This window comes from Marmota monax, unplaced genomic scaffold, assembly GCF_021218885.2.
Source record: "Marmota monax isolate L192 unplaced genomic scaffold, Marmota_monax_Labrador192_F-V1.1 WCK01_AAM20220418_F8-fsc00052, whole genome shotgun sequence".
NCBI classification, from domain to species: Eukaryota; Metazoa; Chordata; class Mammalia; order Rodentia; family Sciuridae; genus Marmota; species Marmota monax.
Genome location: NW_026693473.1, coordinates 11,112,560 through 11,139,448, shown reverse-complemented (window position 1 = coordinate 11,139,448; position 26,889 = coordinate 11,112,560). Strand labels below are relative to the sequence as shown.

Here is a 26,889-nt window from a genome sequence, read left to right as displayed (position 1 = left end):
AGATAATTTATCATCTTGCCCTGACTGAGCAACTCTCCTCAGTTCACATTCATGAATCCATAATGCAGGGAGGAGACTGGATGATTAAGTGTCCGATTAGAGAAAACAGATTAACCTGGCAAACATAATAAATTTAGCTCATAAGCAGGATGGCTTTATAAATGCTCATAGTAACTCTCCTGTATAAAATCATGAACCACTTCCTTCAGTGATGACTCAATTGAAGTAGTTGAGGAGCATAATAAAATAAATGCATGTTTATGGCTTTCTCTTTGAGACATTAACAAGGTATTGAAAGGCATATAAGATTCAGTTTATAACTCTAACTATATATTAAATAAGAAACCTGAAGAAAAATGTTAGCACATAAAAATAACAAAGTTATGACCTCCCAAACATTCTAGTTTCTACTTTGCCAAAATTTTGTTTGCCAGTGATATCTAGATTTCAAATACTTTCCATGACTTTCTGGGCACTCTGTGTTTCCAAAGGTGCCAAAAACAGACCTCAAGTTTCAGATCATGCAAGTTTACCCATGATTTTCTTAATTGAACCCAATTCCTTAAAAAAAAAAAAAAAACTCAGCTGCATATTTAGGTAGTTCTTATTATGAATAACACATAAAATCAGCTCGCTATATTAGCTTTTGAATCAGTAGGGGGGAAATCCTCTTAACTGAAATTCCATTTACATCTGAATAAAAACCTAGAGCTAAAACATAGTGTACTGTGTATTCCTGATGAGTGTATTCTAACATTTCTAGGTGCAACAAGATAGGTAATCTTTGCAACCATGGTGCCTAGCACATGGTATCATGAAGGTTAGTTGGTTCAAGTGGCTGGGAGGGATGCAACAGTTCAGGTGAGGAAGTAGTTAAAGAAAAAGAGCTCTGCAGTGCTCCAAAAGGTCCACTTAAGACTCTGCCAAGGCTTCCTTACTTAGCTGGTTAGTATTTCTGGCCTGTCTTTGTCGTCTTCATAGTGGAATTTCTTTTGTTGTTGTTGTTGTTCTAAGCAGTGAGTAAAAGGATACTCTCCACGCCCAGCTTTATTTTTAAACTTACAGGGCTATATTCCTGGAGACCTCTGCTGGCCTACCTGGCTTGGAAGAGTCAGTTAGGCCCTGCTTTGTCACATGAATCTGAATCACGCTGAATAAGGGACTTGCTCTGCTCATCTGTCTAGAACTAGGATCCTTTTCAGGGACAGGACAAGGCAGGGCAGGGTAGGCAGGGAGGGGAATGAGCTTCTTGAGAGAATTTGGTCTTTAATAAAGAACCCATCTTATCCAGAGCCATGTAAATTTCCCACTAGAGGCCCAGCGGGGGGCTACTCATGCTTTTTCCATCGATCTTCTTGCTTCTCCCTACTCTGACTCTGTAAACCTTGGGCCTGGGAATGGTGACAGGGAGAAATCCAAAAGGAATTGGCTTTTGTGTATCCTCGCTCCTGGATGCTTTCTTGGAGTGCAGGGACCAGGATCTCTTCCTCCTTGGAGGAATTCATGTAGAGCTAGAACAGGGTGTAATATGAATTGCTGATGAGGGTATACTAACGTGTCTAGGTTCAACTAGATGGGTTACTTTATAACCGCAGCGCCTAGCACAGCGCCTGGTATCATGAAAGTTAGTTGCAGAAAGATTCAAGCGGCTGGCCGGGATATAACTGTTCGAGGTTGCGCTCTGAGCGCTGGATTCGTGTGCTTCTTTGTGCATGGGGCGTGCTATGTCTGTGCTTCTGGGTGGAGGCGGGTGCAGCGGGTGCAGCGAGTGCAGCGTGTGCAGCTTGTGTATGGAGGTGGGTATAAATAAAGGGTCAAACTAAGATGAACCGGCAGGCCAGAGGGCTGGGGCTCGGAGCGGGGCGGGGCGGACCGGACCTCTGGCTGCAGTGCCCCGACCTGGGGGCGGAGCAGACAGCCTTGAGCAGAAGCGTGGGGCGCGTGCGCTGCTGCGTGCCGAACGCAGTGCCTTGAGCTCCTAGCGCCCGCGGAGGGGCGGTCTTCGAGCCCTTGGGCTGGCGTTGGCGCTGGTGGCAGGCCAGTGGGGGTCCACCGCTACGGCTTGGCCTCTTCCGGGTACTGATGGAGTCGTCCCGGATTCTCTAGGAGGAGGGTCCGCAACTGCGAGCCAGGGAGAACCCGGGACATCAGCACCTGCTGCCGGGTGAGGGGAGACCCCGGGCTTGAGAGTGAGGTGTGCTGGCGAAGGGAAGGAGGACCTCTAGATGCCCGGGAACCTCTTTCACAAAAGCTCCTAGGGTTAGAGAGCATCTGATCTAATTCATCCCCGCCCCCTCCCCCAAATGAAGGCACTGAGTCCACGGGGGGGGGGGGGGGCGAAAAAAGAGACTTGCTTCCTCCACTGAGGAGGCTATGAAGTGGCAGAACTGGGACTAGAAGCAGTCTGCTTATCAAGGCTTTTTACACCTACTATCCTTCACTGAAATGAATATGAATAGTAGTATTAGGGGTCAAGATTATCTTAGCATTTGATGGTGCTATTTGGCATTCAGGATTATGAATATGACTCATGTAATGGGAAAATTCAGCCACTTGTGACCTCCCTGAGCTTCAGTTTCTTATTCTTCCATTCATGAAACATTGGCTTGGTAGTTATTTGTGTCAAACACTCTGCCACGAATTGAAAGTCTAGAGATGAACAAGAACCAGCCTTCCATATGAGGCAGAAGAGAAAATTCCCCAGACACCAGTTACTGACACAGGTGTAGGAAGTGGGATGGGCCGTTGGAGAGAATGCTATATGGAAAATCAAAAGGAGATATCTTTCTGGCTGATTGGAGAAAGACCTAAGGGAAGAGGTGGCATCTGATCTGGATCTTTGCTTGGGGACATTTGGAAGTGGGAATTTCGGGTAAAAGGTTAAATGTTAGCAAAACAACAAACAAAACCCCCAAACAAATCCAGCATCACAAACAGCAGCCATCACCTTCAGATGTATGTGGGGGAAAATGGTTTGATTTATTTAGAATATAGGATGCGTAGAGGCCAAAATTATGAAGAAAGCAAAACTGGGAGTCAGTGATGGGGAGCTTTGGAAGATTCCAAGCAGAACATGTTGGTGGTGCTGTTGCTGAGGATAGTTAATTTACCCTGGAGTGGAACTCAGCAGTAGAGAGAGATTATTGGACCAAGGATCCATGTAGTTGTGAGGGTCTGAGATGCGCCAGTCTGGTAGCAAAGGGCTTCAAGGAAGCACTTCAGTGTAGCAGTATTATAGAGAATTCAGCTGAAATGGGAAAGGGTCCAAATCACAACAGGAGGCTGAGAGTTCCACTCTGTCCCTGACTATACAGGAAACACTTATTTCTTTTGATGCATCCCCAGGGACCAAGATGGAGCTATAAACAGAGCAGCCTGTTTTGGCAATTGAAATGGGAAATTTCTGCTACAAAGATGAAAGTCTTGCCCTCATACCACTATATTATAACCAAGTCATGCAGTTCTGTGCAAGTGAACTGTTAAATTGAAACATCTTTACCTTAAAGTTGACACAGAGATTGTAGTAGGGGACTTTTTAAATGCATCTTTAATTGGTTCTGTGTTATCTCAAACTTATAAAGTACCATATTACACATGTGTGCCTGAATGAAATTGATAGATGTGGTCCAGGTAAATCACATTAGACAAGCATACAGGTTATAGCCATTTGCCTAAGGTTTGAGTCTGGGAACTTTATAGATGCTTCTTGCCCCACCTTGACACTTCCTGGGCAGGAGAGATGCAGGAATTCCCTAGCAAGACTCCACTTCCCATTACTCATTGGTTCTGCATATAAATGTTTATGTGAAATACATATTTATGTGCTTTTACAGCTTCTCCATCTAATAGGTGTTTGAAAGAAGGGAAAAGATGAAATGTTCTTCAGTTATTCCTTTGATTAATGATATTAATCAATGGTATAAAAAAAGGAGTATGAAGTCTGAAGTATGAAGATCTAAAATTAAATTCTAGTTTTGTCACTTTCTACCTGTGTGACATTAGGTCTGGCACTTAACTCATTAGAGTCTCCATTTGTTTCCTCATCTGTAAAATAGTGATCATAATAATCAGTTCACAATTGTTAACAAGTCACCACTATAATTCTCCCTTTTTACTTTTTTATAGCCACACCATGTTCTTCCATCACTTCCATAGCCGCTGACAACCATGATCCATTCTCTATTTTTATAACTTTGGCATTTCAAGGTTGTTATATACTGGGGAGATTATGAAGTATGCCCCCCATTCAGCATACTTCTCTGGAGATTCATTCAGATTTTGCATATATCAATAATTGTTACAGGTTATGGAGAGCTGGGATGTGGCTCAATGTTGGAATGCTTACCTGGTATATTGAAGGCCCTGGTTTCAATCCTTAGCACTGAAAAAAAGAAATGTTGCATTTTATTTCATACTATACCTTCAGCACAGTTATCTTTTTGTGTTGACACATACTAATTGTACATATTATTGAGGTTCAGTTTAATATTCCATCTATACATATGGAATATAAACACATGCATGTAATGTACACCACCCTTTTTTACCCTCCTCACCTTCTTCTTCCTAATCTCTATTAATTACTATTCTACTTTCAAATTAACTTTTTTTTTCTTTCCTCCCACATTTTAGAGAAAATGTGGTACTTATCTTTTTGTGCCTGGCTTATTATTTTTCTCCTCCTCCTCCTCCTCCTCCTCCTCCTCCCCCTCCTCCTCCTCCCTCCCCCCTCCCCAACTTCTAACTCCTCCTCCTCTTTGTTGAGTTTTTTGACTTCCTTATATATATTCTGGCTATCAACCCCTTGTCAGATGTATAGTTTGCAATATTTTTTCCCATGCCGTAGGTTGTTTCTCCACAATGTTGATTGTTTCATTTGCTGTGAGGAAGCTTGTTAGTTGATTTAATCCCATTTGTCTATTTTTGCTTTTGTTTCCTACGCTTTGGTGGTTCCAGTCAGAAAATCATTGCCTGCACCAATGCCTTAAAGTATTTTCCCTATTTCTTCCTAGTAGTTTCACGATTTCAGGTCTTACACATTTAGGTCTTTGTTCCATTTGTAACTGATTTTTGTATAGGGTGGGAGATAGGTATCAAGTTTCAGTCTTATGCTTATGGATAACCAATTTTTCAAACACCATTTATGAAAGAGACTGTTCTTTCTCAAATGTGTGTTTTTGACACCTTTGTTGATAATCATTTGGCTGCAGATGTATGGGTTTATTTCTGGGATTTCTGTTCTGGTCCATTGATCTGTACTTGTACTTCTCTTTTTATGTCAATATCATACTTTTTATGTCAATATCATTGATCTGTACTTGTACTTCTCTTTTTATGTCAATATCATACTCTGTAGTATTTCTTGAAATCTGGTGGTGTTAACAAAAAAAAAAAAAAAAACCATAACAGCTATTGTGATGCCTTGATCTGTATTCTAAAGATTGCATTGGCTGTTGACGGTCTTTTGTGCTTGCATATAAATTTAAAGATGGTTTTCTCTAGTTCTTTGAAGAATGTCATTAGTATTTTGATGGTATTGCATTGAGTCTGTAGATCACTTTGGGTTGTATGGGTATTTTAATAATATTAATTCTTTCAATGAACATGGAAGGTCTTTCAATGTACATGGAAGGTCTTTCCATCTTTTTGTGTCTTCAATTTCTTTCATCAGTGTTTTGTAATTTTCATTGTAGGGGTCTTTCACTTCCTTAATTAAGTCTATTCCTAAGTGCTTTTTGTGGTTATTTCTTTCATGTTTTCATTCTTTTTAAGTTTGTTATCAGTGTATAGAAAAAACACAAATTTTCGTATGTTGATTTTGGATCCTGCTACTTTCCTTAATTTTTTTGGTCAATTCTAATAGTCTTCTAGTTGTTTTTAAAGGTGTGTGTGTATAATATTTAAATATGTATTTATATATGTAAATATGTAAATAACACAAACAAGGATAATTTGGTTTCCTTCGTATTTGTATGCCTTTTATTTCTTTCTCTGGCCTAATTGTTTTATAACTATTACTATATTGAATAATAGAGGTGAGAGTGGAAACAGATTTTTGTTGGTTAGTCAAGCCAAAGGTTTAGCAATTTTGTTTATCTTTTCAAAGAACCCTCTCATTTATTGATCTTTTGGACTTTTTTTAGTCTCTATTTAATTTATTTCTACTCTGATCTTTGTTATTTATTTTCTTATACTAATTTTGGGTTTGGTTTGTTGTTGTTTTTTTAAGTCCTTGAGATACTTCATTAGGGTGCTTATGTGAAATCTTTCAATTTTTTGAAGCAGACACTCATTGCTATAAACTTCTCTCATAGTACTGCTTTTGCTACCACCCACAAGTTTGGCTTTGTTGTGCCATTTTTGTTTTGAGAAAATTTTAAAATTGTTCTCTAACTTCCTCAATGGCCAACTGTTTGTTCAAAAGTTTATTGTTCAGTCTCCATGCACTTATATAATTTCTAAAATTTCTTTTGTTTTTGACTTCTAGTTATGTTCAGTTGTGATTAAAAAAGATACACAATATGATTGCATTTAAAAAATTTGTTAATGTTTGTTTTGTAACCTAATATATGGTATAGTCTAGAGAAGGTTCTATAAACTGTAAAATTGTGTATTCTGCAGCTGTTAGATTAAGTGCCTGCCCATTTGATTTGTGGTGTACTTTAACTGATGTTTCATTGTTGATTTTTTTGTTTGTTTTTTGGTCTGTGTGAGCAGACCATTGATGAAAGCAGAGTGTTGAACTCTCCCACTATTGTTGTATTACAGATGAATGCTCCTTTTAGGTCTATCAGTGTTTGTTTTATAAAATGGGTGCTCCAAAATTAGGTGTGTATTAATTTATAATTGTTTTATCTTACTCTTATTAAATTGACTCGGCGAACATTATATTGTGATCTCCTTTGTCTCATCTTACAGCTTGTGTCTTAAAGTTTATTTTGTCAGATATAAGTATAGCTACTCTTGCCCATTTTAGGCTTCCCTTTGTTTGGAATATAGTTTTCTACACTTTCACTTTCAGTCTGTGTATCCTTGCTGGTCAGGAATATTTTTTTGTAGGCAGCATATTGTTGGACATTTTTTTTTAACAATTCAGCAAGCCTATATATTTTATTGGAGAATTTCATCCATTTATATTTAAGGTTATTTTTGGTGGATAAGGATTGATATATCATTTTGCTGATTTTCTTCTAGGTATTTTATTTATTCTTTGTTTTTTTCCTTCCTTTAGTTCATTTCTATGATTTGGTAATTTATTGCATTGATAATGTTTGATTCCTTTCTCTTTATCTTTTGCATATTCAGTCTTTTAGTAGGATTTATTCTTTCTCATATGTTCATGATGGTAGGTGTCTTTCTTTTTTGGATGTAGGACTCCCTTAAACATCTTCTATAAGGCTGGTCTGGTGGTCACAAATTCCCTCAGTTTATGCTTATCTTAGAAGGTCTTTATTTCTCCTGAATTTCTGAGGTAAAGCCTCAGTTGGATATGATTGTAGTTATTTTCTTTCAGTCCTTGGAATATGTCATTCTATTCCCTCATAGCACTGGGATCCCAGGAAACCTCAGTAGCAATAGCAACTGAGGAAGGGGTAGTTGCACTCTTTCTGATTACACACAGACACTGTTTCTTTTTACATTTTACATTTTTGTGGGTCTGATATTTGGTTGGATATAAGGTCCCTGCTGCTAAAACAAGTTGGGAGACCATTGGATTTGATGGAATCTGAAGTCTCATTTTGCAATAACTTGTAATTCTAAGAGAAGAGTGTCAAAACCCACTTATCCCCTTGCACATTACCCTTCAGGCTCCTCCCTTTGTTTTCTGGAGGAATATCTTGTGTGAAATGTTTTCCTTGTTATCTCTTTTTATAAATATGATAGACTTTGTGTAATCAGTTAACTTACACTTCATAAATCAGAAATGGAAAATGTGTTAAATAGATTAAAATTTTGTGGTAGAATTGTCTATCTCATAGAATTATCAATTGTGGTTAGAAGAGGAGAAAAGGAACCAAAATCACATATCAGTCATGAGCCAATCTCAAGCTTTGCAGATAACCACCTCTCCCTTACCGTCACCTATCCAGCTCTTGCCAGTTTTCATAAAGCATTTGTCTCCACTTTTAACCAGCTCACCAAGAGTTAGTTTCTTCCAACAGATATTTGAGATAAGTTAGTCAGCTCTATATTCTTATGCCTATCTTCAAAATGAGGAAACTGAGAATGGGTCTGAGTAACCTGCCCAAAATTATAGAACTGACAAAGAACAAGTAGAAGATGGAAAGAAAAGCTCACATTATTAATGCCTAGCCCAGTTATTTCCCCTTTCTATTTTATAATATAAGTGTCTCAATGGGTATTTTCCAAAGTTGGCATTTGCTATGGTACCTTTTATCTGTAAAATTGGGTAATAATATGATAAATAGTTGTGAGGATTTTTTTTTCATTTAATTAGGGTTAATTGAGATGGTGCACTTAAAAAAGGAAGTTGTATTACAAAGTGCTCCCTGTTCAAATGGTGGTTATTATTATAAGTTCAGCTATAATAGGTCCCAAATTCCAGTAGGCAGCTGTGTGTGCTTGTTGATTCCTATTCATGGGAAATGTGTTTGTTTATGTCATGGTATATTATCTATTTTCCTTTTATTCCCCACGTGGCCAAATTGTGAACTGTCATATTAATAAGACTCAGACATATTTGTGATGGTGGATAGACTTAACGGTTTCTATAAAGGGGTTTTAATAGTTATTTTTTAACAGATGGACAGCTTATATTTGGCCACGTTTCTGTAACAGTGTGATGATTGAAGTTTGCAACAGATGGCACACAAATACTTGGGAAAACACCCTTCCAATATTAATTGCTGTATAAAAGACTTTTAGAGTGCCAAAAAGAAAAAAGAAAGAAAGAAAGAAAGAAAGTCTGCATTCCCAAGTCCTTAGCCTATGCTATTATAATCATAATCTAGATGATTTGGAAGTTTCCATTTCTGGCACTTGAATTTATTTTGTAAATGAGTGTACATGTCTGCATTAGAGTGAGATGATGAGGAATACTCTGTTGACAATTAGAAATTCAACATGCATACAACATTAAATCTTCCTCTGATTGTGGATGGATGGATGTAACTTTCTTTTGCTGTGTTATTCTACTTCTATGCCATACATAGAAAATGTATCCTTCATAAAAATCAGCTGTCAGAGACTTATATGGTTTTTTTTCAAAGAGTATTGACTTAGAAGGAGATAAAAACCTCACCAACTTGGAAATTTTCAGACTGATTCATCCATATGATAAACCACCCAACCTTCTAAGTTGTCCTGCTTGTACTGAGAACCACCTTGCTCTGCTTCCTCTTCTCCTTGATTTTACTTTGCTGAATACAAAAGGCTAAAAGACTTCTGATCTTATGCTCAGGAATCCTGACTTTTCATGCTAAGTGCCAGCATATAGAAATTTTGTAGTAGTTTTTAGTGTACTCATAGATTGAGCATTTATACAGTAAAACAAATATATGCAGCATTTACTTTCTATTCCTCCTTTCTCTTCCAAATAAAACATATTTTAATACTTAATATTTTTTATTTTGCATATAAGTAATTTATATTATTCATGAATTTAAGGAGAGAATTATAAAAAAAAATTGAGTTGCTGAAATTGATCAGGATGAGAAAAGCATTACTATAGAAAATAAGAGCAGAAAAATTTGTTCACAACTTGCACATATAATTTAGTGTTGGTGTCATTTCAAGAGAAGCACAGTGGCATGGGTCTAAGTCTTTAATAAGGAATACAGTCTTGATAAATTCTGTGCTCTCCATTTCTGTTAAAGTCATGAACTGATTCTCTTTTGGCAATTTTTATCAGCTAGATCATCCTTGTGACTATGCTTTCAGATGGCGCTTAATGGGTGCTTCAGTTTGGACTACCATGGCAACCCCCACCCAGGGGACTTGATTGAAGTGTTCCGTCCTGGCTATCAGCACTGGGCGCTGTACTTGGGTGATGGTTATGTCATCAACATAGCACCTGTAGGTAAGGTTTATTTCTAGTAGCTCCTAGAGTTTTTTAGTTTTCTTATAATAAGAAGAAATCATAAACAAAATCATAAAACAGATATAATGTAGAAAGTAAATAAATCAAGCTAATCTAGATTTAGGAAGGACATTCTAAGGGAAGCACATTGTCATTGAAGAAATCACAAAAGCCAATTAATGTTAAAATGTAAAGCCTCTATACTAAAAAAAATGACAATTAAAGAATAAATAACCATCTGGGGATGGTTATTTATTAGTCATGCTCAAACATGACTAAGTTCAATATCCTTATAACATATTTTAATACTTAATATTTTTTATTTTGCATATAAGTAATTTATATTATTCATGAATTTGTGGATTTAAGGGGAGAATTAAAAAAAATTTGAGTTTCTAAAATTGATCAGGATGAGGAAAGCATTACTATAGAAAATAGTACAAATTATTATTTAGCTACAGAATATTTATATAACACAAGTAGATGATTCAACACCTATTCATAGATTATTTAGTATGTGCTGAATACTGTTAGATATGTAGACATCTCCCTGCATGGTAAAGCTTATATTTTGAGAGAGAGAGAGAGAGAGAGAGAGAGAGAGAGAGACTGAGAGAAACCCCCAAAACAAATTACAGTAGTAAATGTTAGAAGGGAGATAAGTGATATAGAAAAAAATCAGTCAAATAGGTGGAATAAGAAGTGCCAAAGGCAGGGAGGGAGATGGAGGTGAGGTGTTGTGATTTTAAATAAAGGGGTCAGGAAAAATTCATAAGAAAGTACTGTTTGAGGAAAAACTTGAAGGAGGTGAGAAAACAAGTCAGATTCTATCTGGGGAAATGATAATCTAGGCTGAGAGGATAGCAAACTCCCAAATCCCAACAAACAAATGGACGAAGAATTGTGAACAGTTTGTAAAAGAAGAGCAAAAACTAACACACATTTTTAAAAATTTCAACTTTGTAGTCATCTACAAATTGTAAAATAGAACAAAGACAGATTGCATGCCTGTTTCAGTAGCAAAGGATAAAAAGTGATAGCAATCAGTGTTGATAAGGGAATAGCGAAATGAACACAAAGATATTGTTGATGGAAATGTAAACTGATAGTGTCAGTCACAGAAGCAATTTAGTACGAATTAAGTCTTAAGAGTTCATATTCTCTGACTCTAATTGTACTTCCAGGAGTCTGGGGAACTATTTAGAAATATGTACAAATACTTCTGCGTTAGGGCCTTCACTTATCCCTCATTTATAATGGTTTAAAAAAATCGACACTGGCTTAATGTTCAATAGGGGAACAGTTATACAAATTATTATTTAGCTACAGAGTGTTTAGTATCTGTATTTCAGAATTATTTATTTGCATGTAACAAAACTAGAATTAGCTTAAGTAAAAAGGTAAAAAGGCAAAGCCATTGCTTCACTGAAAGGAACTGCACAAAGGATAGAGGTGATGCTGGTCTCAGAGGTGTCTAATGTAGGATGTGAACACAATTAGGACTCTTGGACTCATATCTGCATTCTTTTTCCTATGCCTTCATTCTCCCAGGCTTTGTCTCTCTAACAAACTGAGGATGAAGAGCAGCCTGAGGCTCTCATTTTATAAAGTCTATAACTTAACAGGAAAGAGCCCTGCCTGTTGTAATTCTAAATGGTCCCATACCTATGCCTGGACCATCACCTTGCCCAGAACAACAGGATACTATGGTTAGCTCAAACAGAATCATCCAATAAGAAACAGGCAGTGATGGGACAAGGAGCTGGGTAGATTAAAAACAATAGCCAATATAACAGTCATTAAAAAAATAATAATAATAACCTGGACCTGTTTAACTGCATGGGAAACAGTATTGATAAAATATTTATTTGAAAAATGAAGATTAAAATGCAATAAACAATATAATACTTGGTTTTCAAAAGAATAACTTGTATAAATACATACATATGCATGTACCTATACATGTGTTAGTAAGAGACATTCATATAGGTACATCAAAGTGATACTGGTTGTTATTTCTAGGTGATGGGATGAGTAATTTCTATTTAAAACTTAATGCTTTGTTTTTCTGTATTTTCTAAACAGTTAATGAGCACAAATTTATTAGGAATAATATATGCAAATAATATGGAATACTTTTTTAAAAGATATCTTTAAAGATAAGTGTGTGTAGGCCTGAGTCTAACTATCACGGGAAGTTCTGAGAATTTTAATGAAATGTTTTTTACAACATTTTGAGTTACTTTCTTTTTGTTCCAAAGTATTGTAAGTGGAAATAGCAAATAAAATGACATTTACAATTCACAGCTGCTAATTTCCAAAGTCTGGTGATTAACACTAAGTAGCCTCACACATCTACATTATCTCTACAGTTTTCACATTGGAAAATAATGTGAGCTGTTTTCTTATTTTCCACTATGAAATTCCATATTAATGTTTTCACTTTAAGGTCCATATTAACATGGTTCAAGTAGTGAGATTTGATCCTGTAGAGTAAAATTTAATTTCTATTTCACTTATTAACTACTGTGATATTTTCTGAGTCAGTTTATCTCTCTGAGCTTCAATTTCCTGATTTTTTGCATCAGGCTAGTAAAAAATTTAGTAATTTTAACTATGATAAATATGCTTCTAATGTGTAAAACTTTCAGTGTATAAAGTTAGAGTACTACTCTATTGGGAAGGAGGATAGACAGAGGATAATGGAAAAGAAAGTTTGCTTTTAATTATTAATAAGGGAGAAATTTTCTAAATTCAGATTATATGGAGACCTTTCCTCTCATGAGTCACCTGGACATGGCCAGGCATAGTAGTCATAGGCAGTTTGAGAGAGACCAGAGCCTGCCATTAGACCTTGGCCCTGAGGAAATGCCTGTCCAGCCACAAGAACTCATAGTGATAGGTCTGAACACAAAGATTCCTGGCAGCCTCTGTGTGTGTGCTTACTAAGAGAGGCAGCTGTGGTGGAGAGGCAGGGCACAGATCCTGTAACATAGGATAGGACTCCACAGGGGCCAGGTCTGGGGTATTGTATCTACTGAGGTTAGTTTTAGTTTCAGAACTTAGTTTCTTGGCCAAAGGAATTGGAAAGAGAAAAGCAGGGCCTAATCCTGATCCAAGTTGTCTCTCACAGGACTGGGTTACCATACAGGTTTCAAAACAGGAAATAGGGCCCCATATTGAAGTTTAGTTTAAGGAACAAACATGAAGAGGTGATCCCGTAAGGAAGGCAGCTTAGGTGCTAAAGACAAGCCTCCTAATCACAGTGCACTACTGCTAAGCCTCAATTAGTTGGCTTAAGGGTTTAGATGCTGAGAAAGAAACTGCGTGATAGAAAAGGTGAGCAATAATCTTATTTGTACTGTGTTAGAAACACATAACCAAGATGTTTAATAACACCAATCTATAGAGAACTTATTTCCCAAAAATAGATAGGATGCTCTCACCCAATTTGTTCTATGGGAAAAAAATCAAGATCTCAGAAAAATTTTCATGCATTCCTAGTCATATGGTATGAGCATTATTGATAACACACAGAGAGAGCTATGTCTAAGATTAAATGGGCTATTATTTAATGGTATGTAAGGAGCACAGCTAGGTCTAAGCATTCTAGCATTTCCAAAGTCTTTAAATGGCAGTGGAGTTCAGTAGACTGGGTCACTAAACCTTGCTAACCAGAATTGTCCTTATAGATGGCATTCCTTCGGCATTTACAAGTGCCAAGTCTGTGTTCAGCACAAAGGCCCTGGTGAAGATGCAGCTCTTGAAGGATGTGGTAGGAAATGACAAATACCGAATAAACAATAAATATGATGAAATGCACCCCCCTCTCCCTGTGGATGAAGTCATGCAGCGGTCAGAGTTTGTTATTGGACAAGAGGTGGCATATGACTTACTGGTCAACAACTGTGAGCATTTTGTGACTTTGCTTCGCTATGGAGAAGGGGTTTCAGAGCAGGTGAGTTTTCTTTAGGGGACACAAGAAGTTTCTTACCTTGAGAACATAGTAACTGTTTGCTATGATAAAAGTCTCAGGCAACAGAGAGAAGGGAAAAATATGAAAATACTGAAGGACAGAGAAGGAAATTGAGTTGTCCAGGGTCATGTAAGCAAGTCAATGATCAAGCTGAGACTAGAAGGGGGACATCATGAATTTTGAGCTGGAAGGGACTTAAAGTAGAATGGAGACCATATCTTTCTGTTAGTCTTCCTGCCTTCTGTTCTCCACACTTTCCTTATTACCCCACCATGCAGCTGTCTCAAATCAATAAACTCATGTGCTAAAGAGACTATACTGAAAACAATGCTGGCTTTGCTGGCTGCATCTGCCACAAACAGAGATGGTCATGCTGAGATTCTTCTCCAGTGGCCTGTAGAGGCCAACTGATAACATGCCTTAATGGGTTTATAAATGTTTTCTGTTTCCTTGCATTCTTTTTTGTTAGTTTTCAATGCAATTTTGTGCTTTTTAAATAGATCCTTTGAATCATCAAGCCTTTCAAGTCCTTTAACAGATTAACTTTAAGTACTTTGTAATTTTGGCAGTCATCATCACTATTGTATAGTATAGCCAACCCCCAGCTAATCACATGGTTACTTTAGTTGCCCTTTCCCTACTTGCTCTGCTGCCAGTTCAGTTTCATAGTTGATGTTTTAGCCCAAAGATTTATTAAGGTGATAAAAGAGAATGAATACATAAAACTGTTACAAGAGGAAGTCCTCTTCACCCAAAATACATATAAAAGTGTTCATTTCTTAAATTAAAATAACAAAAATAGCTTCATACCTGTTAAACTCTAGGGAGTTGTCACCTGTAAAAACTTTAAAAAGAAGACTAAAAGTTCAAATAATAACTCTGTACAATTTCAATAATATTCTAAGAACTCAAATTTATTAAAGGCTTCTAGTATTTTAAAATAGTGGATCAATTATATAAACTTCAAAGAAATGAGGTTTAATTCTTCTCACAAAAGCTTGGAAAAGTTGGAGATAGAACATAATGAAAGGATGCATTTGTTTTCATTAGAAAATAATATAATTGGAAATTCATTCTCATTAGGAAGTACATTAACATAATTAATGTTCTATTCACATGGAATGATCAATTGCTTTTGAGCCAGAACACAGAGGACACACACAAATTCCTCTTCACCTTTTGCATTGAAAATGAGTATAGATAGGAAACAATTTCCATTCCTCATTTTTGTTAATGATAAAGTTGTTCACTGCACTTAGCAAGTGATTTTTATTTATTTATTTTTTGAATCTTTAGAAATGGGGAGGTATTAGTCACAGGGCACAAATTTCAGTTATATGTAAATTAGTTCAGAGATATATTATACAACAAAGTGCAAATGATTAACAGTACTGTGTTTGTTGTATACTCAAAATTTTGCTAAGATGATACATCTTATGTTAAGATGTATTTGGAGAAAAACCACCCAAATACAACAAAGAACAAAACAATACAATAAAGTCCAGCAAAGGTAATGGGAGAAACTTGGAGGTAATGGATAAGCTTATGGCATTGATTGTGATGATGATTTCCTGGGTGTATACTTCTTTCCAAACGTATCTACTTGTATACATTTTGTTTGTGGATATTTGTGTCTGTAGACTTTTTGCATATTGATCATACTTCAATAAGGTAAAAAGTGACATTAAATAAAAAGTAGTTAAAATCATGTTATTGCTTTGATTCAAACTTGTAACCCATCATCTTTTCATCTTTCATACCCAGACTTAATACCCATGAAAAACAAACTGCTCCTCAGTCAGTGGTAGGTCTTGGCTCCTGTATGTTCTAATGACAGTGGTGCAGTGACAGCCTTAGGAGCCTCCCTGACTGCTAGTGTTCTGCTGATGTGAGCAGGAACCCAATCTTTACCACTTAGCTAGGCGACCTAGGGTGCATTATCTATTTTATACTCTCTACAATGAGGTTTTTTTTAAAAGATCTGGGACATATTTTGAGGTCTCTTAGCATACTGTGTTATGCATTATTTATCCTGATGAACAGCATGCCAACAATGGATATTTTAATTACATTTATTTTAGAATTTTTTATATCTTTGTTAGATCCAATAAAATCCCCATCAGAAACTGCAGAACTTGGATTACTCATTAATAATTAATATCATTACTATTAAATAATAGCTAGTGCTAATATTATTACTAAATAATGGCTAGTATTAGATTAACTTTTTTGGATCCCCTTAAGGCTTAGGGGCCTTGAATTTAGAAACATTTTCTTAGAAAATGGCTATGTAATTCTACAATTTAAAAAGTTAAAAATGCACAAAAATTATAAGAAGGGTGGAAGGATGTCGTCCCATCCTCCTTTTTCTTTGTTTTTCTGTATTTAAAAAAAAATCAAATGACAGTTTTTTAGAGCAGTTTTTAGGATCACAGTGAAATCAAGCTGAGTTCTCTCCCCTTTCTTTAAACGTACATTCTCCTTCACCATCAACATCTCATATCTTATTTCTTAAAACTGCCAAACTGTCTTCCAAGGTGGTCATACCATTTTGCATTCCCCTTCAGGATAAATGGGAGCTCCCGTTGTTCCACATCCTCACCAGCATTTGATGTTGTCAGTGTTTTGGATTTAAGCTATTTTGATAGGCATATTGTGGTATTTTATTATTGTTTTAATTTGTAGCTAACTGATATGTATGATATCTTTTCATATGCTTTTTTTTGGAAATTCCAGATCATCTTTGGTGATATGTCTCTTGATGTGCCTTTTCCCTATTTTCTAATAGGGTTGTTCATTTTCCAATTGAATTTTAAGAGTTCTTTGTGTATTTTGGATAACAATCCTTTGTCAAATTTTATCATGCAAATGTTTTCTCTTATTCTATGGCTTTTTTCTGTGTTTTCCAAAAATTTAAAAAACAATATTTTTAATGTTATAGTCCCAACAAATTAATAATTCATCACATCTCAGATATTCATTTCTATATAGGATAGTGGGCCACGATGGGTTAAAATGTGTTTGTCTTTGTATAAGGTAGCCACATACTTGAATAAACCTGATGACAACAACACATGATGACACCCTGCCTGTGCTTCAGTGTACCACTGGAGCCTTCAGGTCTCAGAATGGAGACATTTGATATACCCTATAGTCATCTGTGACCCTGCTATGCTGATATCTGTACACAGCCACTCCAGATTAGCTAATGTTTCAGTGGGCACGCACGGATCCCCAGAATGAGGCCTTTATTAATGGCCCACAGACAGAGGCCTCCAGAGATAAAGTCTGCAGAGTCACATTTGGTGGTCTTACAACCCTAAGTGAGCCATGAAATAAAGAGCTCCCGTGCATGCTGCTTCACCAAGAATATCCTCAGATGTCAAAATCCTGTGCAGGCAAGATCCCATTGGTTGTAAATCCAAGGGACTGTCCCAGTCAAATAGGATTTTGTTATTTATGATGGGACTTGGAATGAATGAGAATTTGGGGCCTGGGAAAGTGCATGTACTGCTGGAAGTGATTTCATTGTAATGAAATCTGTCCTGTAATCTCAATGAATTTTGGCTCGGGATCAGGTTACCTATCCCCTCCACAAACCTCTAATAGTTATGAGATTTCTTTAACATCTGTGTTTCTAGAAGCTAAAAGATACCTAGTCAGTTAGGCTTGCACCTTTCTGGATCTACCCTATGCACAAGGTCCTGTCATTTTTCCAGAGCTATACCAGTAACATTCATTGCATTTTCATCTGTCAATTGCTGTTCCATTCCCCTGTACCAGACCTTCCTGGGATCCCAGCTTCTGTCTGGAATTATACTAGATTTGGGCTTGATTTACAATCCTTTCTCCTTTCTGATTATCATTGTGGCCCTGTCTTGGGAATTCTTCCTGTATCCTACATCTTCCTGCTTTCCCCTCACCCCCATGTGCTTGGGGTGCTCTGACTTCTTGTTCTCTCACAGGGAATAATTTAGGTAGTAATTATTTAAACATTATAAATAAAATAAATAATCAAATAAACAAAGCTAAAATTATAAACTAAAATAGGGTTTCTCAGGACTCAGGGCAAATTGATGGTAGTACTACTCTCCCTAGCAACTACAGGTTGGAGCAGAGGCAGTGAGTCACAATTAGAGGCCTGAGGGAATACATGCTTCAAATACTTGGAGCAGATATTCCTACTCTGTGCCTCTTTCCTGGCCCTGGACCTTCCTGTTATTTCCAACTGGGAAGCAGGAGTTAGGAAGGCAGCACTACCTTGCAATAGTCTATGGGTGGCAGGCCCAGGCTGGAATCCTGTTGGTTAGACAGAAGGCATAGGCAAACGTGACCTAGGTCAAGTTTCCAACTATTGGACTGTTTCCCAAGTCATTTGAGAAAAATGTTTTGCCTGATCCTTACACCCCAGAGTACAAATGCTGCTTTCAGAACACCTGATGACTCTGAAGTGTGTGAATGTGACCTTTGTTTGGGTCATGAAATTGCACTTAAACCCATGTGGATGGAAGGCAATATCCGTTGAGTGTCATTAAAACCATGAATATTCATTAGATCCCTCATCATGATGATGATTAATACCATTAAAGCTATAAATGTCTGAACTCCTTTATGGACAATTGAGCTTGACAGTGGTTTATTTTTATTTTGTCTATATGAGAAATTAATTTGACATGATAGTTAACATCAGTATTGACTTTTCTTGAAATCTGTTTACCAGACTACAAATTTTATCTACCAAATTAGAGCTTATAGGTATTTAGCTTAGATCATATCCTTATTTTATTGATAGACATTCTTTAGTCAGAGAAACATGCCCACCCATACACGTTGTACCTACCCTGATACAGACTTACTCAAACTAGTGCATGTTCAGGAGGTAGGGGCTGCTAGAGGAAGAGCAATGGGGTTCCAGAAGACTCAGCTTATCTCTCAGCATCTTGGTAGTATGACCTTGGGCAAATCACTTACAAGCTCTTAAGTTTTACAAAACAGGAATAGTTCTATCTCTCTTACTAGTGTACTGTGATGATTAGTAGTACTGGGTTCATAACTAGTCTATATACTGTCAAGTGCTTCAAAAATATAAAGAATACATATCAATGTGTATTTATACCATTTACATAATTATAAAAATTATACTTTTATTTCATTTTCATCTAGAATTTTAATTTGGCATTGAACTTTATTCATTGTACATTAAAATGGGTATTCAGTTTAGGAAACAAAACAAAGCTTCATTTAAGACACAGAAATGGGTATAGAATAAGATGTATTTTTTATTTCTTGTTTTCTTTTAGGCCAGCCGAGCAGTAAGTACCATTGGATGGGTGACAGCTGCTGTTGGTGCCTTCTCATTCCTGGGCTTGTTTTCAAAAAGACAAAGAGCAAAATACTATTAACAGTTTATTGAAGAGATATTGGAACTGAAGGAATTTGTGAGGAGGAAAATAAAAAAAAAAAACCTGGAATCTTTCAACGCATCATTATTGTTCCAAATTCTGATGATGGATAGCAGGCTCTTTAACAAATTGCTTTCTGATATTATCTTATCATTGAGCCAAGGAAATTTCTTTCCCTACTAGCATAGATTTGCTGTGGCAGCTGGAACAAAAAGCTGTAGCCTCTGAGTGAGCCAGCAGAGAATCTTAAGAAAATCACATCACATTTTATCTTCTACTGTAAATATTGTTTTCCATTTCCTTAAGGGTGGCTATTTTGCCAGAGGGATAGAGAACCATTTCCAGGGGAAAGCAAAGTTAGAACCCCAGATTGTTAGGTTGACATGTTAATTCATATTCCTTTTCTTGTGAGAAAAGAAACTGGGAAATTCTGGTTTGGCAGCTTGAGGACCTGTGAGTGACAAGCCTTTTGAGGGTGTGCCTCCAACTCCCACACTCTGTAGGTGTAGGCGGGTGGGAAGAGCACGGGAGGAGCTCTTCACTTCCCAACTTCAGATCCAGTGATTTCTCTGGAATTCACTTGCTTGTCAAGAGCACATGACAATCCATGAGTGACATGGGCTGCTATTTCTACAGTTACATTTTGAATGTTTCAGGGGTTTGACATTTGAACCTTGGCAAGAGGTCATCAAACGTTGGTTTAAAGTGCCAAAATTAGGAAACAATATCTTGTACTGCTTTTTAAGGTTTGTACTATAAGCCAAGGAGTGTCATGATTTTATTCTTACATTTTATTGGTTAGCTGTTGAATTTAAATTTATTACCATTTGAGTAGACTTCTTCATTACTGCAGGTAAGGAAAGGTGAGGCATAGGTCTTTCTAAGATGATAGTGGACACTATAACTTATCCCATAAACCACATTGCCTCTTTACCTCCTTATTCCATCCTTAAAAGCATGGCATTAGATAAAGTAGATAAAAGACAGTGAAAGTCTTGGACCTATTACACTGATTTAGATGTTACCTCATGTCCAGAAATACTGTACAAGCTAATCACAGGCTTAAGAGTAATGTCAACAGCAGGGGTTGTGCACTGCAGTCCTGGCCACAGACATCTAATCTTTCTTCCCTCCTTTTTCCTTATGTAACCCTTGGTTTCTCATGGCACTGGCTCTGTCTCCAGACAACCCCCAAACTTTCTTCCCCCACTGATCATCTGAGAAGGTATGTGTGTCTTCCACCAGGTACAAGATCCTTTTTTTTGATGGTGGTTTTGGGGATTGAACCAGGGCCTCATTCATGTGAGGCAAGCACTTTACCATTGATCTATACCCAAAGCCCTTCTTATTTTGACAGTGTCTCACTACATTGTTCACACTTGCCTTGAATTTGTGATCCTCCTGCCTCAGATTCCCCAGTAGCTGGGATTATAGGTGTGTGCCACCATGCTAAGCCCTTTAATTTTTATTCTAAATTCAGGTTTCTGCTTCTTTATGTCCTACTCCCAAGAAATAGTCAATGAATAGACGCTTTCTAGAGCTATTGAATTAAGGTGAGACTGGCAGCAGCTTGTTACCTTTCCCCATTTAAGGCAATTGAGCGAGAAAATTCAGATTACTAAAATTCATGATGAAAAAGGAAATATCATAATGGACACTACTGAAATAAGAAGATATTTAGAAACTATTTTGAAATTTTATACTCCGGTAAAATGGAAAATCTCAAAGACATTAACAAATTTCTAGAGACATATACTCTACCCAAACTGAATCAGGAGGGCACACACAATTTAAACAGATCAATTTCAAACAATGAAATAGAAGATGCCATCAAAAGCCTACCAACAAAGAAAAGACTAGGACCAGAAGGATTCTCAGCCAAGGTCTATGAGGCCCTCAAAGAAGAATTAACACCAATACCCCTCAAATTATTTCATGATATAGAAAAGAAGGGAACCCTTCCAAACTCATTCTGTGAGGCTAGTATCACCCTAATACCAAAACCAGACAAAGACACATCAAGGAAAGAAAACTTGAGACTAAGATCCCTGATAAACAGACATAAAAATTCTCAATAAAATTCTGGCAAATTAAATACAAAAACATTAAAAAGATAGTGCACCATAATCAAATGGGGCTTATTCCAGGGTTGAAAGGTTGATTTGACATCAATCAACGTAACTCATCACATCAATAGATTTAAAGACATGAACCATTTGATCACCTCAATAGATGCAGAAAAAGCATTTGACGAATACATGTTCAAAACACAGGGCCAATCTTAACCCAAGGAAGGGAACCTGGCTTTTGCAGAATTACAACATTGGTGAGTGAAAGAGGATGGAGTTAATTTCCTGAGGGCCAAAAGTCAAATCTTTCTAGAGCACCCTGGAGGTCTCTGCTCCAAAAGAGAGTCCTAGCTGTGCAGAATAAAGCCACAAATGCACTTTTGAATTCATGGATTGATAATGTCAGAGGTGACAGTGTTCCTTCTCCTTAGAAGTTAGTTCACAGAATTAATCATGGTTTCCCCATAAAAAGGTCCCTTCTTGGGGACAAGCCACCTGAGGCTACCTACCTTGTTTTCCTGCAGGTCATCAAGGCCATCATTTGCTGTGTCATCATGCTTATCATGCTTTGATCAAACTTTTTTTCCCCTAACATAATTAAACCTTCCTTTGAACGTATTTTTGGCAGTCAGTTATGGAGTTTAATTTTTCATGTTCCAAAAAAGAAATGTGAAATAAGGATCACCACCCACCAGATCCCTAATAGATTGTTAGTAAAACTGAAAAAAAGCAAACAAAAAAAAAACCAGACTGTACTTGTATTGAAAATCAGGATTTTTTAAAAAATATGTTTATGCTCTCTAAATGTTATACTGATATCAATTGAATCTTTTCATTCTAAAAGTCAAAATACTAAATATAGATGTCAACTCAAGGAACCTGGGCTACCATATATTTAGGTTAACATTACATTTCCTAATCATAAGCTAAAATCTCTTTTCAAAAAATATTTGTATGTTGTTGTTAGGCAATAAATTAGACACATTTTGAAAATGATCTCTCTCCAAAGAGCTGTTAATAGGAGGAAAAAACAACAACAAAATGTTGAGTTTATTTTTATGTAAGAAGGTTTATTTGTGCTACTGGTTGAGTAACATAGTTTATAATGCTATTTACAGGAGGAAATTGCTAAAATATTGAAAAAAATTGTCAGTCCTAAAGATTACAGATCGTAAACTCAGGGCTATTTCATATTGAATCCATATATCATGATATTAGGCACACATTTGACAATTATGGGATGGAACTGGTTTTAGTTAACCAGCAATTAGCTTTGCCTATGGTCTGTTGAAAATCTGTTCAGTTGGCACAATTAGATTTATTATTCTAAGGAAAACCTAGTAGGTTATTTCAAATATTCACCAGAAATAAATTTCTTCCTCTGAAAAATATACATTTTATATATGCACATTTATCTATGTATGTGTATATAAGTAGATAGGGCGAAGGATATATTTGTAAAGAATGTACCCTTCTTGTCTTTCATGTGCATTTGGAATGATTTATATAATTAAAAGATGAAGTAGAGCATAAGGTCATCTGGAAGCCAGAGGATTTTCATGGGTCCCTTTCTTAGGGTTGTTTATAAGACAAGTGATGTTGAATTTGGCCTGTCTTTTTTTTTTCACCCAGAACTTACTTGAAGTTTTGGTGTGTCAGTAATAAATCAAAGCACCAGGCTTTCTGAGGTGAAAAGCACATTTTAACAGCCTTCCATTATTTTGGGGATCTACCATGGACCTTCTAGCTCAATACTTTGGGAATTGTCAAACTTTGGTGGAGTTTGCTTAGGTATTAGCTATGCCTGTGCTAAGATTATATGCAATTAACACAAATCTCTGCCGTTCTCCACTTCCACATGACTCTGGCTTACTACATAGTTAGGGTTGAATTTTCTGAAGTAAATGTTAATACTTATTTCTATTAAAACCATACAGTGAAGCAAAAAGGAGGAATTTAGTTATCTTGTAAAAAGATATGTACATATATATATATATATACAAATGAATGTAAGATTTAAAGAAACTTGTGTGATAATTAACATATTGGTAAAACTTTCAAAGACCAAATGTTTCCTTAGCTTTTCTTTATTCTATTGATGTTTGTACTTCTAATTTTATTATCCTAAGAGCTGTGCATTTTAAACAATACAATATGAATAAAGCATATTAAAATGATAACCCAAGAAATGCATTTTTTTCTCCCAATAGGAAAGGATATAGTCAAAATAGATAAATTCAAGGTCCTCTGTTGCAAGGCTAAGTGCACTGAGAAATGTGCTTCAGATGATCAGATGGACAGCAAAAAGAAAAGGGTACATTCTTTTCACCTTCCACATGTTTTAGTTTGGAGGAGGGTGATGCTGCTCAATGCGTATAACAATTCCAATTAGAGTCTGGTCCAAAAATGCTGTTCTTTGATTTGGTCCCCTGATTTGAGTTTTTCTTTTGGGACCAGTTCATGGTTTTCATAGCCTTTGTTGATGTAGAATCCATTTTTACCATCACTTGCATAGTCCGTCCTATTTATGGGGGGCCAGGTAGAGTCTTCTGCCAGCTTTTTTTGCCAGGTCCTATATTGACTTTTAGAGTAGAATCCAAATACTTTCTTGATCAACAGCCAGAACGCTCGATTCTGAAGGATGGCATCCTGGAAAATTAGATGTGAAAAACAGTCAAATCACTGTGCAGTCTCCGTGCAGCCAGGCAGCTCCCCACACTTCCCCTGGGTTGTGCTCCTGGCGGCTGCTGCTGCTGCTGCTTCTCCTCCCTGAGGTCCCCTTATTCTTCCTTTAAGAAGTAAATGGTTGCTTCTGTTCACAGTTACCTGCCGAAAGCATACGGCCTTTCACCTATCCAGATTTTCTGGTTAAATCCTGGCTAGTGACTCACTCAGGATTCCTTTTCTGACAGACTGAAATGATAGCAATATATAGAAATGGGAAACCCCTATTAATCCTGCTACTTACTACCAGCCACATACAAGGTGCCAAATAAATGCATGTTGAAGGAATGGTTGAGCTCTAGCTATCAAAGGGTTTTTGTTTTCCATTTTTTTTGAGTTCCCTTTTCTCTTTCTTCTCATTCTTATGTAATATTCATACATTTATAAAAATAAAATTGGTCAAATTTTGCATTCCACTGTCTATACTAGACTTAATGTCATGAATAATCTTTTAAAATAGTAACAATAGTTTTTTAAAAGTTTTTATATAATTGCAGTAAGAATACAGCTACAGTCTTAATAATCATCTTTAATGACTGTATGGCATTTCTTCAAATTGATGTATAACTATTTAAATACTTGACAATGCTTCAGTCCTGTATTTTGCCACTGTAGATACACTGAGATGAGTATCTTTATACATGTAGGGGTTTTTGTCTGCCTTTTTGTTTGTTCAGTTTTTTTAAAAAATTATTTTGTTGGTTCTTCTTAGTTATACATGACACTGGAAACCATTTTGACAAAATTATACAGGCAAAGGACATATCTTATTCTAATTAGGATCTCATTCTTGTGGGTAAAATATAGTATCAAAATTGGAATTAAAAAATATGAAAAATTTAATTCTTATTTTATGCAAGATAGTATGTATTTATAGGTATGTAGCATATACATATATATATATAAATAATATCTATATATTATAGGTATATAGATACATATTTTAAAGTTTTATTGATTCCTTTTCCCAAGGGACTTACTTACCTGACTCTTATTTATTTATTTTTCTAACTCTCCCTTTGAAAAGCAGCACCTGAGCTTCATACTGTGTGGGTAAAGTTATGTAGTGACACCAAGCAGAAGACCAGTGTGAGAGGGGAAGACTTTCAAGGGTAGACATTGATAAGAACAAAGGCAGCTTCCCATCTCTCTTCATCAGGGCTGTCCTCCTGAAGACAGCTGTTCCCTCTAAAAGGTCCTATTGAATTTTAGCAATGCAAGGTCACCTCATCTCAGCTCTCCTAGATTATTGATAACATTCGAAAAGTATAATACCTTGCTTTTATGTGAGGCAAAATTAGAATTAATTTGATGTTTTACTTTCTGTGCAGAAAATACTAGTAGGCTTCAAAGAATTTTAAATCACTGTCTAGGGAATTTTCCCCACAGAGAATATGTGTTAAAAATAAATTAATAACTACAGTTTGGGGGACCAAAGTAGTTGGGAATAAAGGAGCATCTGTTGAGAATAAGACCCTTTATTTGTTTATCTCTCTGGAAAAATAATAAGAAACACAGAAATTACCTCTACAAAGAAGGCAACACAGAACTGGGTAAGGGCTGCTACCAAAATCGAAACTCTCCATGATGTTATGGTTGGGATAAACTGTAGTAAAAGAAATACCATCATTATGCAATGCATTGCTTATGTTACACTTTAAAAATACACATATCAATTATCTTAGTTTATGTATTTATCATAATTGTCTGAGCTTGGGGGTGGGGTGTGTGTGCACATTTCCTTCTCTACTCTACAGATGAGAAAACTGGAAACAGAGTCTTACCCAAGCACTGACTCAAAGCCAATAAGTAAAAAGCAGAGCCAGAGTCCAAATGAGAATGGCAGGACTCCTGTTGGCCTCTGCCTCCTCCACGGCTGACAGTATCTATTGATGAAGTATGCCGTGGGTGGCAGATGTGAGAAAGAGGACACTTTGGAGCCTCTGTGTCTTCATTTTTATCCTCTGAGAAATGGGAAAGTGGGGATAAGATTGACTCCTTCAGCTACTAATTACTTTCCAATTTTCTTCTAATTCAAAGCAAAATCTACTTGGAATTCATTTCTTTTTCAGTAAAATTGATACATCATAAAATCTAAAGGGGGACAGAGATACAGGCTTATTTTGACAGACTAAGTACATGTGTTCTTGGCTCCAAATTTAATGGCTTTATGAAAATCTCGCCCAACCCCCTTTAAAGATAAAAATGTGTCCATTGATCAACTACACTTGTTTAGTAGATGCAAGAGCCACCATTTCCCATGGTTTTACCCACAGTGAAAAGGTAGTTAGGTGGCCCCATTTCTGACCCCACAGACTAGAATTTGGATGGATGATTTTGTGTGGGACTGAGCTCTCCTGATGTCAATAACCACAGCCCCCATAGCATCTAAATGCTTACCTTAAATTCTCATCCCTATCCTGATATGAGTTATTTCAAGATAACATGTGGTCATTTTTTTCCTCAAGTGGAGACAGCCTTTAAAAGGGTTGTGAAATGCTACACATTGGGTAGAAGGTTGTTTGGAGAAGGTGGCTCTGATCCTAGTAGACAGAGAATCCAGCCCAGTAGGATCTCAGTGCTGCCACTACCCTGATCCATAAGGGCTCTTCTCCAACCTTTGACCTAGGAGGCACTTGATTTGGAATTAATTACACCATGGCCTTCCCTCCTAGCTTC

The 26,889-nt window shown here is 36.7% G+C and overlaps 2 protein-coding genes across 3 annotated transcripts in view; one reads left to right on the top strand and one right to left on the bottom strand.

Annotated features, from left to right (window-relative positions):
• The first annotated feature begins 1,661 nt into the window (after positions 1-1,661).
• On the top strand, positions 1,662-24,494 carry Plaat1 (phospholipase A and acyltransferase 1). 2 transcript variants are annotated; one of them, XM_058583578.1, is made up of 4 exons: positions 1,662-1,796; positions 9,901-10,039; positions 13,732-13,997; positions 19,316-24,494. In XM_058583578.1, exons 1-4 carry the CDS (start codon positions 1,713-1,715, stop codon positions 19,415-19,417), a joined length of 591 nt encoding a protein of 196 aa, XP_058439561.1. In that variant the 5' UTR covers positions 1,662-1,712; the 3' UTR covers positions 19,418-24,494. The 2 variants fall into 2 exon arrangements, with proteins under 2 accessions (XP_058439561.1, XP_046313977.1); XM_046458021.2 differs by lacking the exon at positions 1,662-1,796 and adding an exon at positions 1,953-2,164 and having other exon boundaries at positions 19,316-24,493.
• Atp13a5 (ATPase 13A5) overlaps positions 22,529-26,889 on the bottom strand; it is a 113,979-nt gene continuing 109,618 nt past the window's right edge. The window contains exons 29-30 of the mRNA XM_058583577.1: positions 25,736-25,816; positions 22,529-24,135 (exon numbers count right to left, since the gene is read on the bottom strand). Coding sequence (XP_058439560.1) covers positions 23,875-24,135; positions 25,736-25,816 — 342 coding nt within the window. The 3' untranslated portion in view covers positions 22,529-23,874. The remainder of the gene's footprint in view (positions 24,136-25,735; positions 25,817-26,889) is intronic.

Bases quoted from the DNA above. Each gene is read 5' to 3' on its own strand.
- Plaat1 (XM_058583578.1), top strand. From the start codon at position 1,713: ATGGGGCGTGCTATGTCTGTGCTTCTGGGTGGAGGCGGGTGCAGCGGG. The intron at 1,797-9,900 runs GTGGGTATAAAT...CTATGCTTTCAG, and splicing joins TGTGCAGCTTGTGTATGGAG to ATGGCGCTTAATGGGTGCTT. The intron at 13,998-19,315 runs GTGAGTTTTCTT...GTTTTCTTTTAG, and splicing joins GAGAAGGGGTTTCAGAGCAG to GCCAGCCGAGCAGTAAGTAC.